General features: G+C 39.0%; 2 protein-coding genes across 7 annotated transcripts in view; both read left to right on the forward strand.

The window, feature by feature from the left end:
* dst (dystonin) overlaps positions 1 to 15837 on the forward strand; it is a 110922-nt gene that overhangs the window by 49537 nt on the left and 45548 nt on the right. For 5 of the 6 annotated variants that reach the window (XM_055030108.1, XM_055030109.1, XM_055030113.1 and 2 more), the window contains 13 exons: positions 46 to 184; positions 272 to 465; positions 1166 to 1328; positions 1411 to 1494; positions 1578 to 1685; positions 1787 to 1885; positions 7992 to 8138; positions 9376 to 9464; positions 9562 to 9670; positions 10441 to 14310; positions 15032 to 15178; positions 15327 to 15545; positions 15630 to 15773. In XM_055030108.1, coding sequence (XP_054886083.1) covers positions 46 to 184; positions 272 to 465; positions 1166 to 1328; positions 1411 to 1494; positions 1578 to 1685; positions 1787 to 1885; positions 7992 to 8138; positions 9376 to 9464; positions 9562 to 9670; positions 10441 to 14310; positions 15032 to 15178; positions 15327 to 15545; positions 15630 to 15773 — 5512 coding nt within the window. The remainder of the gene's footprint in view (positions 1 to 45; positions 185 to 271; positions 466 to 1165; positions 1329 to 1410; positions 1495 to 1577; positions 1686 to 1786; positions 1886 to 7991; positions 8139 to 9375; positions 9465 to 9561; positions 9671 to 10440; positions 14311 to 15031; positions 15179 to 15326; positions 15546 to 15629; positions 15774 to 15837) is intronic. The other variant, XM_055030112.1, reaches the window with a different exon arrangement.
* Positions 1897 to 8146, forward strand: LOC129360048 (desmoplakin-like). The gene is made up of 2 exons (XM_055030118.1): positions 1897 to 5619; positions 5757 to 8146. Exons 1-2 carry the CDS (start codon positions 2746 to 2748, stop codon positions 7776 to 7778), a joined length of 4896 nt encoding a protein of 1631 aa, XP_054886093.1. The 5' UTR covers positions 1897 to 2745; the 3' UTR covers positions 7779 to 8146.

Consider the following 15837-nt stretch of genomic DNA (forward strand, 5'->3'; position numbering starts at 1 on the left):
TTAACAGGAAATGGTTGATCTGAAGTGGAGCCTCTGTTTTTGTAGGCTGAAAACAGTGAGTTTGGTGGTGAAGCACAGTCAGAGCGCAGAGTCTCTCGTTAAAGCCTATGAGTCCAAACTATACGAAGAGGATGCTGTCAACTCGGATGTCAAATCCATTGAAAGTGTGATTTCTACACTTAAGGTAGCGCTACATTTTTAAAAATATAAAAACAAGCTGCTTGCACTGTGACAACTTGTTTTAAGTAGTCATCCATTTTTCTGTTTGTAGCAATGGCGGACGGAGATTGACGAGAGGCAGGAAGTATTCCACGACATGGAGGATGAGCTGCAAAAAGCCCGCGTCATCAGTGATCGCATGTTTAAAGCCCATAACGAGCGAGACTTTGACCTGGACTGGCACAAGGAGAGGGCGGATCAGCTGAGTGAAAGATGGCAAAATATTCACTCCCAGATTGATAGCAGGTTTGCAGGATGTGTGTTTTGTTGCATCCCTTCTGTAGAGATGCACTGATCGGAATTTTTTCACAACTTTCTGAATCAAATTTCCATTTTTGTAGAGCTTTGACCAGCCAAAATCAATTTTAGATGATTTGGGTTTTTCTTAAAATACTTTTATGAAAGATGTAAGAACATTCAAGCATTTGCTCTAGATTCCAGCCTGTAATGGTTCATTTTTTGGATAAAAGGCCATATCATGGCTTTGTGTGAAAGATTCTTGCATAAAAAACCCCCCACACAATTACACAGTTCTCATATTTAGCTAGTTTTAGTGTCTTGTAAAGCTACTTTAGTGCTGCTAAAGTAGCTTTATATAACAACCGCCTATGTTTTTACCAAGGATTGTAGAACTTGACTCTTGAATTTCCAAAATACAGTACACAAATTTAGCACTTCATATGTAATGAAGGTTAAACCCTCAAAATATTAGAAGGAGAAAATAATGCTTTAGACAATTACATTTAATTGTCTTGTAAAACATTTTAAAATATATAATTTTTGAGTTTTTGACCTGCCAGCCATCATCAGGGAATATAGTCCCTGCCTGATCCCAAATCAGTTTCACCTTTTCTCTCCACTTTTATTTCTTAAATTTATTTGATCACAGGATTTGTGTGAAGAGCTCTTATATTTTTTTTATGAAGGTTTCCTATAACAATTTCAGGCTGCGGGACCTTGATGGAATCAGCAAGTCTCTGAAACACTACAGAGACTCCTACAGCAGTGTGGATCAGTGGATCTCTGAACTGGAAACAGCACAGCTGAAAGCCCAAGAAAACAAACCTGATGATAGCAAGGCTCTTGCTGAGATATTAAACAAACAGAAAGTAAGAGAGAACTGAAGTCCCCTTCTCATAATAAGATGTATCTATTTTTATAGTTTTCAGCCCTAAAATATGTTTTTTTTAGGTTCTTGTTGCTGAAATGGAACAAAAGCAAAACAGAATCGATGAGTGTCAAAAGTATTCGGAGCAATACTCATGTGCTGTTAAGGTAATTTGAGACTTTCTTTGATTTTGCAAAGGCAACACCTAAAATATTTCAACTAATTTTAAAAATTTTGCTTAAAATTCCAGGATTATGAGCTGCAGTTAATGACATTCAGGGCGATGGTTGACTCCCAACACAAGTCCCCTCTTAAAAAGCGGAAGATGCAGAGCTCCTCTGACGCCATTCAGCAGGAGGTAAGACTAGATTTGCATTTTATTTATAGTGCAAAATATTTTTTGCTTTTGTATTTTCTGCACATTCACACATTAATTTTTTGGGGATTAATTTCATGCAGTTCATGGACCTCCGAACCCGCTACACTGCTCTTGTCACTCTTATGACCCAGTATGTGAAGTTTGCCAGTGAAACTCTGAAAAGAGCCGAAGATGAAGAGGTGAACTGGTTTCAATTTAAAAATAACATTTATGTACAATGCTCAAAAAAATGCATCCTGTTTTGTATTTGCTCTGGTTCTTGCAGCTTCTGGGACATCTTTTTTTTCTCCTGATGTTGACAGCATCTTTGTCTTTTCTTCTGAAATGGATGATATTTAGATTCACAAATCTTCCATATGCTTTACTTCTCATCCAACTTGACTTCTTGACTCACAGGCTCATCATGCTGACAGAGAATTTGCTTCCTTGAGCAAAAGAAGCAAAGAAAGTGCATAAGTGTGTAAAATAGCTGCATGTCTGCTGGTGATGGTGAAGTGGGTAGAAACATCTCAAGCATTCTTGGACAGAAACAAATAATAATAAAAAAAATCTCTCTAGGAGTTTGTAAAGCAGTTTCTAATAGCATTTACATTTTAGAGATTTTAGATGAAAGACTCATATTTATAATTTTTATCTACACCATTCCTTTTTTTATTAACATGACATTCTATTCCATTGACTGAAATATTCAAGTTAAAGGCTGCTACTTTTCTGAATTGTCCAGTCTGAGATTCTGCTGCTCCAATAAATATGGGTGGCAAAACATATGTATGATGAAGTATTTAAAAGTTTAACAAAAGTAATCAGAATTCTATTAAAAATTTTTTAGATACTGTTCGCGATATGAACTAAATTAGCATTCTCTCATAAATATATATATTTTTAAATCTCAAACTCTTGGAGAGATTCTTTAGGAGAATAGCTGCATATTTGAGGTAACCATGTCTATTTAAATGTGAATCTGTGGATGACTAATTTTTTTGCATTGTAGAACAGGAGGGCTTTCGAAAGAGCAGAGGATGCAAAAAGGACTGAGAACATGGAGGTCCAAAAAGCCAGAGAGGAAGTAGAAATTAGACAACTTAAGGAACGGATCCAAGAACAGGAAGCTTTGCTTACGGAAAGGGAAGCACAGGTGGAGAAGCTGGAAGTAGAACTAGAAACACAAAAGAAGATCGTTGAGGATTTAAACTTTCAGAAAGCAAAGCTTGAGCATGATGTCAGTCAGTATAACACTGAGTTAGACATAGTGATTAAAGACAAAGCTGCACTTGAACAGGAATTAAAGTACACCAAAACTTTAATGGAGCAGTCGGAGGCCACCTCTTCTCTGACTCAGAAGAAACTTGAGGAAGTCTTAAAGAAAGAAAATGATGCACAGACTTCCAGCCTACAAAGAAAAACAAATGGACAGGAAGTAGATTTAGCAGCAGAGGAGTTACAGAGTGAAGTTCCAGCTAAAAGCAATGATCAGACAGCAAAGTCTTTGGGACTTGAGAGCCAATCAGAACTGGGCACCCAACTCGAGGAATCTGCAGACAGAATGCATGATGTCTTGCAGCAGAAACTGGATGAACTATCTCAGGTCCAGAAAAAAGCAGAGATGGCTGAGGAGAAAGCACAAAGCTATAAAAAGCTTCTGGATGACAGCAACAACAGACTGAAAAAACTGCAGATGGAGATAGAAGGAGAACGTGTCCAGACTAGACAGAATTCAGATGATTTCCACCAGGAAATGCTGAACATGAAAAAATCCATCTCTGAATTTCAGGAAGAAATCAGAACTCTCCAGAGAGCAAAGTCCTCATTGGAGCAAAGCAACTTTTTCCAAACCACCGAAGTAGAAGGCCTTAAAGAGCAGCTGAAGATCACCCAATCAGAGCTGCAGAAGAGAAGCTCTGTAGAGCAGGAGAACTCCTACAAGATAAACAACCTAGAGGAAGAGGTAGCTTCCAAACAGTCAGCCATAGATCAGCTGAAAACAAAATGCAATGAGTTGATGAGGATGAACGTCTCGTCTGATAGTGACATTCGAAGTCTTCAGATCCAAATAGAGTCCGTGGAAAAAGAAAGATCATTCTCTGAACAAAAGATAAAATCTTTAAAGAATGAGGTGGAGAGCTGGAAACAACAGCTTCAAATCTCGAAGGATGAGAGCAACACAGTGAAGAGATCTGAACATGCCCTGCAGATCAAATACAAGAACCTCGAGGCAGAACTTCAGAGGAGTGAAAACGTTACATCTCAGCTGCAGAAGAAGATTGATCAGCTCAAGCAGATCAACTTAGAAGTGGAGCAGAATGCCAAGAATGTGAAAGCCAAACTTGATCAAGTGATGATGGAGATTGAGAGCAAGGACCAGCAAATTAAAATCTTCAAGTCACAGATAGAGGGTGCTAAATCTCAGGTTAGAATTATTGATGAGGAGCTAACTAAGAAAACGCAGACCATGCATGAGCTTCAAATTAAATTGCAAGAACATAGTGAGGAGACAAAGATCATTGTTGATCTGCAGCAGAAATTAAAGTCCCAAAATGGAAAAATCATAAATTATGAGAAAGAAATAGCAAATCTGAAATTAGAACTACAATCTGTATTTGCCGAGAAAAACATTGTAAATCAGAAAGTTCACGTGCAGAAAGCTGAAATAAATGATTTGAACGAGATGCTGAAGAAAATAAATGTGGAGCTGCAAAAAGAATCTGATGAAAGTCAGAAACATCTGCATAAACTTAAAACTCTAGAAGAAGAACTTTTACAACACAAGGAGAGCTTTAAAGGAATAGCAAACAACTCTGAAAAAGTAATCGAAAACCTAAAGCAGGAAATTTATACGCTTCAGAATGAAAAGGCAGCAGTGGAAAGGAAGGTAGTGAGTCTGAATGTTCAACTTTCAGAGGTTAGCTCCGTAATGCAAAGAGCAAAAGATGAACTAGCTCAAGAGACAAAAGAAAGAAAATCGAAAGAATCTAAAATTATTCTGCTAGAGACTGAAATCAAAGAAATCATGTCCAGCTCTGACAAATCCCAATCAAATCTACAACGTGAAAACACAGTCCTGAAGAGGGAGAAATCAGAGATGCTGGAAAAAACCCTTTCTCTGGAAACAGAACTCAGAATGCTAAAAGACAAGCTGCAACATAGCCAAACAGATGCAGAGATAAAGCAAAGAGAAAACTTTACTCTTCAGCTAAGGTCCCAGCAGATGGAGGAACAGCTGGAGAAATGTAAGAACATGCTAGAGGAGCTAAAGGGTAAACTTGAACTCCAGAAAGAAGGCTATGAGAGGCAGCTGTCACTTATGCAGGCAGAAATTGAGAAGAAAATGATTTTGTTGCAGTCTGAGATTGCAAAGGAAGGCCAGCAGTCACAAAGTGGGGAATTAGCAGAGAAACTCAACAAATATTTTAAGCAAGATGTAAAACTGATTAAAACTCTGCAACAAAACACAGTAGAATCAAGGCACCATATGGACAAAATGGAGAAAATGGAGCGACAAAGAACAAAGCTTGAGCAAGACTTGTTGAAAGCAAAGTCTGAGATTACCCAACTTGAGGATGAAAAACTGAAACTCTCCACTAAAATAAATTCTCTGCAAAGCCTCTACAATCAACAGTCAGTTGAGAGAACAAAGTTTGAACAAAAGCTGTCAGATAGTGAGCACAAACTGTTACTGAAAGAAAATGAAGCAAGAGCCCTACGAGAACAAATAGAGTTGTACGTCAGAGAGCTGAAAAACCTGCAGAAAACTTTGTTGACTCTGAGAGGAGCAGTGACTGAAACCGTCCATTCAAAAGTGGAAAATAGCAAAGCTAATCTGTTGAAGGCAAATGTTCCCATGGAGAAGAAAATAACGACAGTAATTGAAGGAGCAAAGAGCAGAATCGAGGATGAACCTCTCAATATTCAAAAGGTATGAAGAAAGCTGTTGAGTGAAATTTAAAGATATTTTATTAATTTAAATGAAATTTAATACTGTTAATATTTTAGTTTTAAAAGTGAACTTTTGTTTTTCATAACTTAAGCATTCCTCTAATGTCACATCTACAGATGGAGACGATGGAAAGAGAAAACGTTCTCGAAGGAATTAAGCAAGTCAAGGAAGTTGCCTCTCTTTACGTAACCCCCAGTATTCAAGCAAAAAATCTGCAGCACATTGCTCACAAAAGTAAAATTTCATCCGATCTTCCCAGCACAGTCAAAGTGCCGGGATACATGGCTCTGTGTGGACTTAACGACCCAAGGCCCAAGAATGAAACTAACATCAGTAAGACAGGCACTTACCAAGTCAGAGAAACTCATGAAGCCATAAATACATCTGAAAAAAGTACAGGAAAATCTTATGGAACACAGCACATATCCTCTTCCCAGAAACACCAGGAGTTAATTGGGAGTCCTGACATTCATTACTGGATCAAGCATAAGCTTCTGGATGAGGGGGTTTTACAAAAGTTAGAGATGGGCCTCCTCACTGTTGAAGAAGTGCAAGCATCACTTATTCATCACATGGATAAACCTGCCACTGTAGCTGGACTTTATGTAGAGTCGAGTAAGAAAAAGACGCCCTTCCTAGAAGCAGCTGAAAAGGGCTTTCTTGCAAAGACATACGCTCTTGAGTTCCTTGAGGCTCAGGCTGCAACAGGCAGTCTCGTGGATCTAGCTACAGGAAAAACAGTGTCTGTTGCAGAGGCGCTAGAGAAAGGCATCATAGATCTAAGTATGAAAGAGAAACTGAAGGAAGCAGAGAAAGCTGTTAGTGGCTACATCTGTAAGGGCAGAAAACTTTCTGTCTTTCAGGCAATGGAGGAGAGAATTATAGATAGATTTAAAGGCAAGAAGATACTGGAGGTCCAGGTTTCTTCAGGAGGGTTGTTTAACCCAGAAACAGGAATGAAAGTCCCAACTTTTATTGCATTGAATGATGGTCTCTTAAACAAAGAGACTCTGCAGAGTCTGCATGATCCAGTGAGCAACCCAAAAGGTTTCCACAGCCCTGACACCGGACAGAGGGCATACTACGATGAAATACTTAAAACCTGCTTATTTGACATCAATGGCAGTGTGTTTCTTGTCCCGTTTGGGGAGAGACACTTGACAAACACATCTCCCATGAGTCCCCATAGAATGTCAGTCGTCAACAGCAGCTGTGGATCAGAAATGTCAGTGTACGAAGCCTTCAAGGGGAAACACATCAACAAGAAGACCTATCTGTTCCTGTCTCAGCAGGAAAGCAACTGGCAGGAAAACTGTCTGGTTGACCCAAGTGGAAACCTACGTCACTTCATCACAGATGCCCGAAGCGGGCGACAGCTTTGTCTCGAATCTGCTTTAAGTCAAAGATTTCTTGAAATGTCTGAGTTTGAAAGCTACCGCAGTGGTCTTTTAAGCATCTATGAGATTGCAGACATCATATTTTCAAGAAGGGTTGTTGTGGAAGATGCCAATAGCCCCATTGCTGGTCTCTGGGACATCACTAGGAAGAAGAGGCTCTCAGTTCTTCAGGGACTTCAGCAGGGCGTTACTGATAGAGTGACGGCATTACGACTGTTAGAGTCCCAAGCCTGCACAGGGGGAATTTGCGACCCTTCAAATGGGGAGAAACATACACTCTCCGACGCTCTGAAAAGAGGTCTTTTAGACGAGGCTCTAAAGCAGCAGCTCCAACAGTTCGAAGAGGCATTCAATGGTATTACCCACCCTCAGACTGGGAAGGTTTTGTCTATTTTCCAGGCTGTTCAAGAAAACCTCCTCCCAAAGGATGTGGGTCTCCGCTGCGCTGAATTTCAGCTGTTGACCGGTGGACTGATAAATCCTGACACAAAGGACAGAGTCTGTCTTGAAGAAGTGATTCAAAGCAATTTTGTCGACAAGACTACAGCCACTCTGCTCAAAGATGAGAAGTTCCAAGCTCAAAGCCTCACCTGTCCCAAGACAAAGAGACGAATCACATTCAAAGAGGCGCTGGAAAGAAGTGTGTTTGACTGCCACACTGGTTTGAGGTTATTGGAGGCTACAAAAGTTCATGCATTTGGAGCCAAAACAGCATTTCATTATCTTTGTGCATTTAAGTAAACATCTGTAAAGGATATATGGAAATGTGACGTCAATATTTTTTCCTTTTGTTGTTTTTTTATGCCCATATTTTACTGCTATGATTGATGTAGGCAATTCTTCTGCTTTTTGAGAGGATTGTAAAATTGTAAAGAACTTACTTTTCTTATTAACGACATTTGAGTATTTAAGAAATTAAGAATCCTGCTGAATGCCTGCCTGTTTTAATTGTAGAGGTCTGTTGATGAGGAGAAGCGAGAGCACGGTGATAAAGTTAGCAAACTGTTGCACTGGATGTCCGATGTGAAGCGGACCATGAACAATGACGGGAATGATCTGAAAGATAGTAATGCCAACACAGATACCTCAAATAAACACCAGGTAACTCATGTATATGTTAAGGTGCATCCTTCTTGTCATTGTGTGATTTACAATAAAAACCACAGACATGTTATTAGTGGTTGCAGTAACATCTTTTGGGTTAACACTTGTTTAACAATATTAATTTGATTATATTCTGGGTTAATCCAATCAACTTCCATGCAAGAAAAACAGTTCCAGAAGTTGCACAAGCACGCATATATACGAGAACGTCTTCACTCCCAATTATTATTACAGTCTTATAAACACATTTCAAATAAAAATAGCTCAGTGTAACGAAGGAATAAAAACTTTAAAGAGTGAACAGTACAAATTATGTTTTTACTACTTATTTATTCCATAATAATTGTGAGGGCATGTTAATAGTGGAGGCAATGGTGATTTACCTAAAAGCAATTATTTGTCAATGACCTTGAGTTATAAAAAAAAAGGAAAGAAAAATAATGACAAGGCTTTGAAAAATTCCTGGAGCTGTTCTAATGAACTAAATTAGGAAAATCTATTAATTCATAGGAGACGTTATTTTAATTTACCAACATACTGTATTGGATGACTGACCAATTTTTTGCGAGGATACAAATATTGTAGTTGGCCCTTTGTAATTACTGTCCAATACAAGATTATTAGCTAAATTATAAGATTATTTTTGATTCTGCTTTTAATCGGTGTTTGTCTTTTTATGTCTATGACAGAGATTTAAAATATGTCTGTACATTGCTTTGAGACATATAAATTACAACTCAATAGGAACCTAGTAATAATTAAGTTCTAATAATTTCCAATTTTTTTGAGGCCCTGCCTGCCAATTTAGATATTGCACAATTTTTCTTTTTAAATTGGGAATATAGAAATGTTTGTTTTGAATCCAAAGAAAAATGAAAAAAAAAAAAAAAACTACAGTTTTCACCATTGTAGCAATAAAATATCACTTATTAGATGATTTTTATATTGAATTCAAACACCAGGCACATGCTGATTATTACATTTATAAGCTCTTTCTTTCATTTAAATAACATTTAAATTATAGACCTACTGATTAGCAATCAGTGTTGATCAAATGAAAATTTCTGTGTTTGATTGCTGCATCGTAATACAAAACTGTAATATTTAAACAGTTTAAACCCCAAATTTGAAATATAATTGTGTTGTATTGCAGTTTATAATGTTCTCTGGTTAATTACAGAAATGCAGACTGCTATATATAACATGTAAACATTTACCCATTTGATGTTTTTAGGTTTCAGTTGAAGAAATGGCTTCCAAAAAGGAGCAAATTGCAGAAGCACTGAGGTCCACACAAACAATGCTTAACAAACATGGTGACAAGTAAGTGTTAATATTTTGATATTACATCTGTAATATCCACAGTGGATATTTTATCCACTCAGCTCTTCACTTTCACTCTATGTTTTGCTTTTCACAGGATGACAGAGGAGGACAGGATGAAGACCCAGGAGCAGCTGAATGCTCTCACTCAGGCCTACAGTGAAATCTCTCAGCAGTGTTCAGATCAAACAACCTCTGCAGATGAGGTTGGGTTCTAGCTATTATGTTTGACTGCATCTATTGCAAATGTGTGCTCCTACACCCTCCTGATGTTGAGACGCATGAATGAACATGATCTGCTTTTCCTTATTATAGTTGGAGCAGTTTTCTCTTGCACTTTTGGTATGATATATGTTTAGCTGGAGTCCAGAGTATCTGAGTATGCTGTAAACATGCTTCACTGTGCCAGCTTTGGTCTGAAAAGTTCTCCATCATTTGTGTATTTCAACTCTCGGATGGTTCAGTGTCAAACCAGACTTGACTTTTAACCTTACAGTGTGTAAACTAACTAACTACACTCTTTTTTGCAAGATGTCGGACACCGCAAACGCATGTTAGCTTTCAGTGTGTTGTGTGTCACTCTCCAGTTGTAACCCTGTTGCAGTCTTGCTCTTCTGCACACAATATTTTAACCATGTTTGTGTGATGGTGAGTATAGATTTTGTCTTTCTGGTAAATATTTAATCCACATTTACAAAGAACACATACAGTTCCTTGAAAAAATATTCTTACTCCTTGACGTTTGTCACATCTTGTGATATAACCACAATCTTCAATGCAACAATGCAACCACCTTTACTTCCCCTTCATAGTTATGTTGATTTATCACACTAAAAAAAAAACAAATACAATGATTTTTGTGGTTGTAGTGAGACAAAATGTGAAAAATTCAAAGGAGTACTAATACTTTTCCAAGGTATTGTATGTAGAAGTCAAAGCCAGTGGAGTTACTGGCTGTGTTTCTATTTTTCTTCAGGATCTAAAGACGTCCAGGACTGGAACCACAGGAGAAGTGTTTGATCACTTTGCTTCTGCCGCTCTCCCAGACACGCTCAGAGACTGCATCCCTTGTTCCTCTGAGCCTCATGTCCAACTGGACTGGGACGATAGTGTCCAAAAAAATCACATCTACAGATCAGCACTGCAACATCCCCCCCAATATGAATCAAGCAAGTGCATACAAAGTTCACACATTTCCTCTGTGTCCCTGAGTGATATAGCAGCAGCTAGGGAGTCTTCTACCAGTCAGGATCTGTACATGAGGATAATAAAGATGAACCAGATCGGTGACGGATTGAATGTGTCCTACACAGGAGACGCGCTGATGGTAGAGACGGCGTTTCAGTGCGGGTTGATTCCTGCCTCTACTTATTTAAAAATTCTGGAAAGGCAGGGAGTTATGAGAATTTCTGAGGGTTTGTCTTTCTGTGAGCCTGAAGTGGAGCTTAAGCTTAACGAAGTTCATGGCCTCATTCTTAGGTGCCTCGGTAATAATGAATCACCTCCATCGGGGAGGAAAATTAACCCGCTGACATCTGAGGGTGAGTCAGGTTCAAGTGATCAGGTGACCACATTAAGGTGCGATGATTGTTCTGTGGATCTCCAAAACAATGACGATGTGTGGGTGGATGTAGCAGTTCAGTGTGATTTGATGAGCTCCAGCAGCACCCTTATAGTTTTGGGACACCAGCAGCAGTTTATGGGACTTGTGCTGCCCCCTACTGGGGAAATTATGTACAACTCATTGCTGCGTGACCATCAAATCACCACCAGTGAGTTCACCAGCACACTGCTCAGTAGTCGAGGAAAAATAGCTGCCATTTACATTCCAGGGAGCTCAGAGATAATAGAAATCAACTCTGCTGCTAAAAAGGGTCTGATTGGCAGCTGTACAGCAGACATAGTGAGGTCTGTTGCAATTCCTGACTCACTGCCTGACTTTGAGCACCTTCATGAGACTTATTCATCATGGCTAATGCATAAAATGCTTTCAGTGGATAGATGGCATCATTCTGCAGCTGTTTCAGATCTGACCTCTCCCTCACCATCAGAGGCAGAGCAGCTATTCATCTCTTACTTGATGATGAACAGCTACATTGATCTCAGATCAGCTCAGAGGATTTTGATTTTTGACAATCAGTGTCAAACTTTTCTTCAAAATTTTACTCACTTTACTTCTAACTCCAGTTATGATTCAGAACAGGCAGATGTACAAATGTTGCTCATAAATGAGGAAACAGAGCAACTAATGGAAAACCCACATAATTATTTCGATTTTATCAATAATATCAATTGCCCAACTACACCTGATGAAAACGCTCAACATAAATCAGAACTGAATAATTTAGTCCATCTGGATAATAAAGCTGTGACTTCTGAAGAAAAAATTGTCACTGATGTTCATTCTCTGAAACGAGATTTTACTTATGAACTCTTACAGGTTCATGGCATTGAACCTAATGTAAACAGAGAAACTACTGATCCTTATATTCATTTCAAAAGAGCCACACAGCGTTTCCAGTGTGGCCCCGGGAACGCTGACAGTAACAGCCTTGATGACACAGCTTTTCTCGAGACACAAATGCCTCCAACTTCATATTCTGCAAAGAGTGAAAATGCTGATTCAAAATTTGATAATGAATCTGTGCTAAAATTTGATCAAGACACTTTGCCAAATTGCAATGCCGACTCACTATGCAGAAAATTAACAAATGCTGACATAACCCAATCTTACTTGTCATGCTCTTCTGACATTATTGAAGGTGAGAACAACTTTAACTGTACCTTTCTGGTTCATAAAGACCAAGTAAAGGAAGAGGGTAATTTTACTGACCCCTTGGGATCTCTAAAGAATTTTATGGCTGTACAGGCTGTACCAGAGCTAAATAACATGGAGTCAGATGAAAAAATTAGTGTGTTAGGACTCAATGACGACACATTGTTAGATCTGGAACAAACAGACATTTGTCCGACAGAGCAGGACAGCTCTTTCAAATCTGATTGCACTATTACTTATAGCAATGCATTGAAATTTGAATTAGGTGAAACTGAGCCAGTTGCCATTGAGCTAAAATCCTGCTCTTTCTCTGGAGAAAACATCAATTCTGACAACTTCGAGGGTCACACTGTGAGTTGGAGTCAGATGTACGGAGCTGAAAACATGCAGGTGCAGAGAGGAACGAGAGGAACGACTGTCATGGCGCTTGATTTACCAAATGAGGAAGACAATAAAGACACTGAGGATGCTGATAAAGAAGGAAGTGCAGAAACAAAGAGTATTCAAAAACACTGTGGTGATGAGTCCAAGATGCTCTCACCCTCATCTTTGATTCCTGTTTCTGGAGACTTTTTTTTCCTTACAGACACTCTGCCTTTGATGACTAAAGACTGTGACTCACAGGTTTCACTCAACGGGCAGGTGACAGGTGCAGCTGATGTCCACAATTTTATCGAAGAGAACACTGCTCCTATGAAGGAGTCAGACTTGTGTAATATACGTGGCATGAGCACTGTCTCACAAAGCCAGCCTCAGCATGCAGGCTCTGTTACATGTTGCTCTCATAAATCTAAGAGCCAGCCCATTGATGAGCTTTCCATTGAAGGGAATGACTTCCAAAAAGAAACTCATGCTGTTTGTGAGAGTGAATTAGGGACAACTCCATCATTGTGCAATGATTTCTGTTTAGAAACAGAACATGACACACACATTGCTCGCTCATATTTAAACAGTGAGCCAGCTCAGAGTCTTTATCATCTGCCCTCTTGGAATTTAGTTGAAGGTGCATTTATTTCAGCTTCAACAGATGAAGGAATCAGTGAAATGAGCCATGCAGGAGCTGCAAGCACCTGTGCATCTCCTCAGCCAGATGTGCTTCATTTAACAAAAGATTTAAGGACTGAATCTCAACCTGTTTGTAGTCAAATCTCTCAGAGACAGTGTGCTTCTCTTTGTGACACACCTGAACAGCAATCAAACACCCCTCCTTCCAGTCATGAATTTGATATGGAAGATCCATCAAAGACTATCAAATATGCATTAAAGCCAAACAGTAATTATGGAAATGAAATTAATGTGAAAACAAACAGGAAGAAGTTTTCTCCAGAGAAGCAGCATGATGACACTGTCATGATCTCCAGCGAGGCTGTGGAGAATTCAGTATCACAGCAGGAAAAAGTCAATGATAATGTGAATGTGTCCTGTTTGAATCAAACATGTGAAATCTCAAACATACACTTGGGGCAACTTGAAAGTGAAGGATCGGGATCTGATCCTCAATCAGAGAGAGCTGCTGATCTGCTTAATGGTAATGGCAGCATTACGTCCTCTGTTTACTGCTCCAGTCAGTCCACATTTTATAAAGCAGTAAAGGTTTTAGTAGATGAGCAGGAGGAAATCCAACAAACTGAAGAGAGTCTACAACCTGGAGACAAAGAGAGTTTTCAGGGAATAAATAAGAACAGTTCCTCAGACCTTCTCATGGATATGCTGAATCAAAAGAGCAGTGGCACCAGAAGCTCAGAACTGACATATGAGGAAGATGAGGCCTGTGAAATCAAAGAACAGGACAATCCTTTGAATATTCAGCTGCAGCTCCTGCAGCTTTTTAAGACAGTCTCTTTGAGCCAAGACTTTTCAGTGCTTCAAGAAATGGTGGAAAGCCTGAGCAGCGCTCTGGGGGGTGACACTCAGGAGGACTGGCTGCGCACGTTGGAGAGCATCAAGGAAGAGAGCTCTGAGGGAGAGGACGAAGTGTCTACAAAAGATCCAGGTGAAGGTGCTCACCGACTGTCCGCTTCAGGGTCCGACAGCTTGGATGTCTACAAAGCTAAAGAGGTCAAAACTGAGGTAGAGTTTGTTTTTTTGTTCACCTACAATCTTTCACTTTTTGTTTAGAGATTTTATGTGACAGGCCAAATTGAAGGAAATTATACATGTTTTGTTATAGCTGCAGTTACTGTTGCAACTCACTCTTCATCCAGATAGAATGCTCTCTTCTAACTTAATCTTAGTCAAACTGGACTTGTGTTTATGAACAGCAGTGTTTAGGTCTGCCAGGGTATTCTCATTCGGTTTATGGTTTGGACTTTAATTGAGCTACTTTGCTTTGATCTAAGTAAGTTATTCAAGCTCTGGCTGCATGTTTAGGATCATGGCTTTGCTGGAAAATGGATCTCTGCCCCACTTTCAAAACATTCACGGCTTTTAAGAAGTTTATGTTCCATGACTGCATTTATATCTTTGATACCTTCTTATTAAATCTGACCAGCTTTGCTGTAGCTGCTGAAGATAAGCACCTCCACAACATTCCACAGATGTGTATCAGCCTAAGAGATGCTGATTACAAATATCCCTCACTCTTTGTCTGATTTGCACAAAAACATTGAAAAGATGTGTTCTCATTATACAGAGAACTATGCCCTTCTTTGTTTTTTGCCACACATAAAATCACAGCACATAAAATCCTTGTGGAATACATTTATTTTTAATATTGTATTGTGAGAAAATTAAGTTAAAAGAATATGGAGGGAAATTGCTCTTACACTTATATATTCCTTATTTTCCACAGTTATTCTCCGTTCATGATTACCTGGAATGTGTTGGCAGACTGCAAGATCATGCTGATCTTATAGAAGATGTAAAAAATGACCTTTTGAACCAGGCATCCCCAGTTCACAACATGGAAGGACTGCAGATTCAGCTAGAGGAATGTCAGGTCAGGCAAAAAAAAAAAAAAACACTGAAAGTACCAACTTTTCTCTTTAGAATGATCTAACATTGATAATAGCAATTTCCTTAGATGTTTTTATTTAGTGAGCTAAATTTGTTTGTAGGTTTGTTGACATAAACTGTCTTTCTTCTAGTGTTTACAATCTGAGGTTTCCAGACTGGGCAGTGTCCTAAGAATGGATTTGGAGAAAGCTAAACATCTCCTAAACTCTGCTGACGACGACCAAATTCCCAAACAGATTCACCAAGATTTGGCCTCCACATATGTGCAGTTGGAGTCCGATTTTGCTGCTGTCTCCCAAATGTCCGCAGAAAGGCAAAGTTCTTTGATTCACGTTATGGAAGCAGAGAAGGTCTGTGTTAAGAAAGGAAACAACAAAAAATAAAATTAGGCAACAGCTAAACAAGCATATAACTATTTTAACTGTATATTTCAGTCACAGTTGGAGTCAACATACCAGAAACATCTCGGCGATCTTCTTAACATAACAGACATGCTTCAAAATAACTCTGAGATGTGGGATGTGGATTTGACTGCATGTGATGTAGACATGCTGAAGCATATAAGTCAGCTAAACATGGTACCTTTGTAATCTAATAACAAAGATGCATCAATATATTAGCCAAAACTGGAAAAAAAAAACA

Source organism: Poeciliopsis prolifica, unplaced genomic scaffold, assembly GCF_027474105.1.
Source record: "Poeciliopsis prolifica strain line A6 unplaced genomic scaffold, Auburn_PproV2 SCAFFOLD005, whole genome shotgun sequence".
NCBI classification, from domain to species: Eukaryota; Metazoa; Chordata; class Actinopteri; order Cyprinodontiformes; family Poeciliidae; genus Poeciliopsis; species Poeciliopsis prolifica.

Coding starts and splice junctions, on each gene's coding strand:
- LOC129360048 (XM_055030118.1), top strand. CDS start 2,746: ATGGAGGTCCAAAAAGCCAGAGAGGAAGTAGAAATTAGACAACTTAAG. Junction 5,620..5,756: donor AACCTCTCAATATTCAAAAG/GTATGAAGAAAG, acceptor TCACATCTACAG/ATGGAGACGATGGAAAGAGA.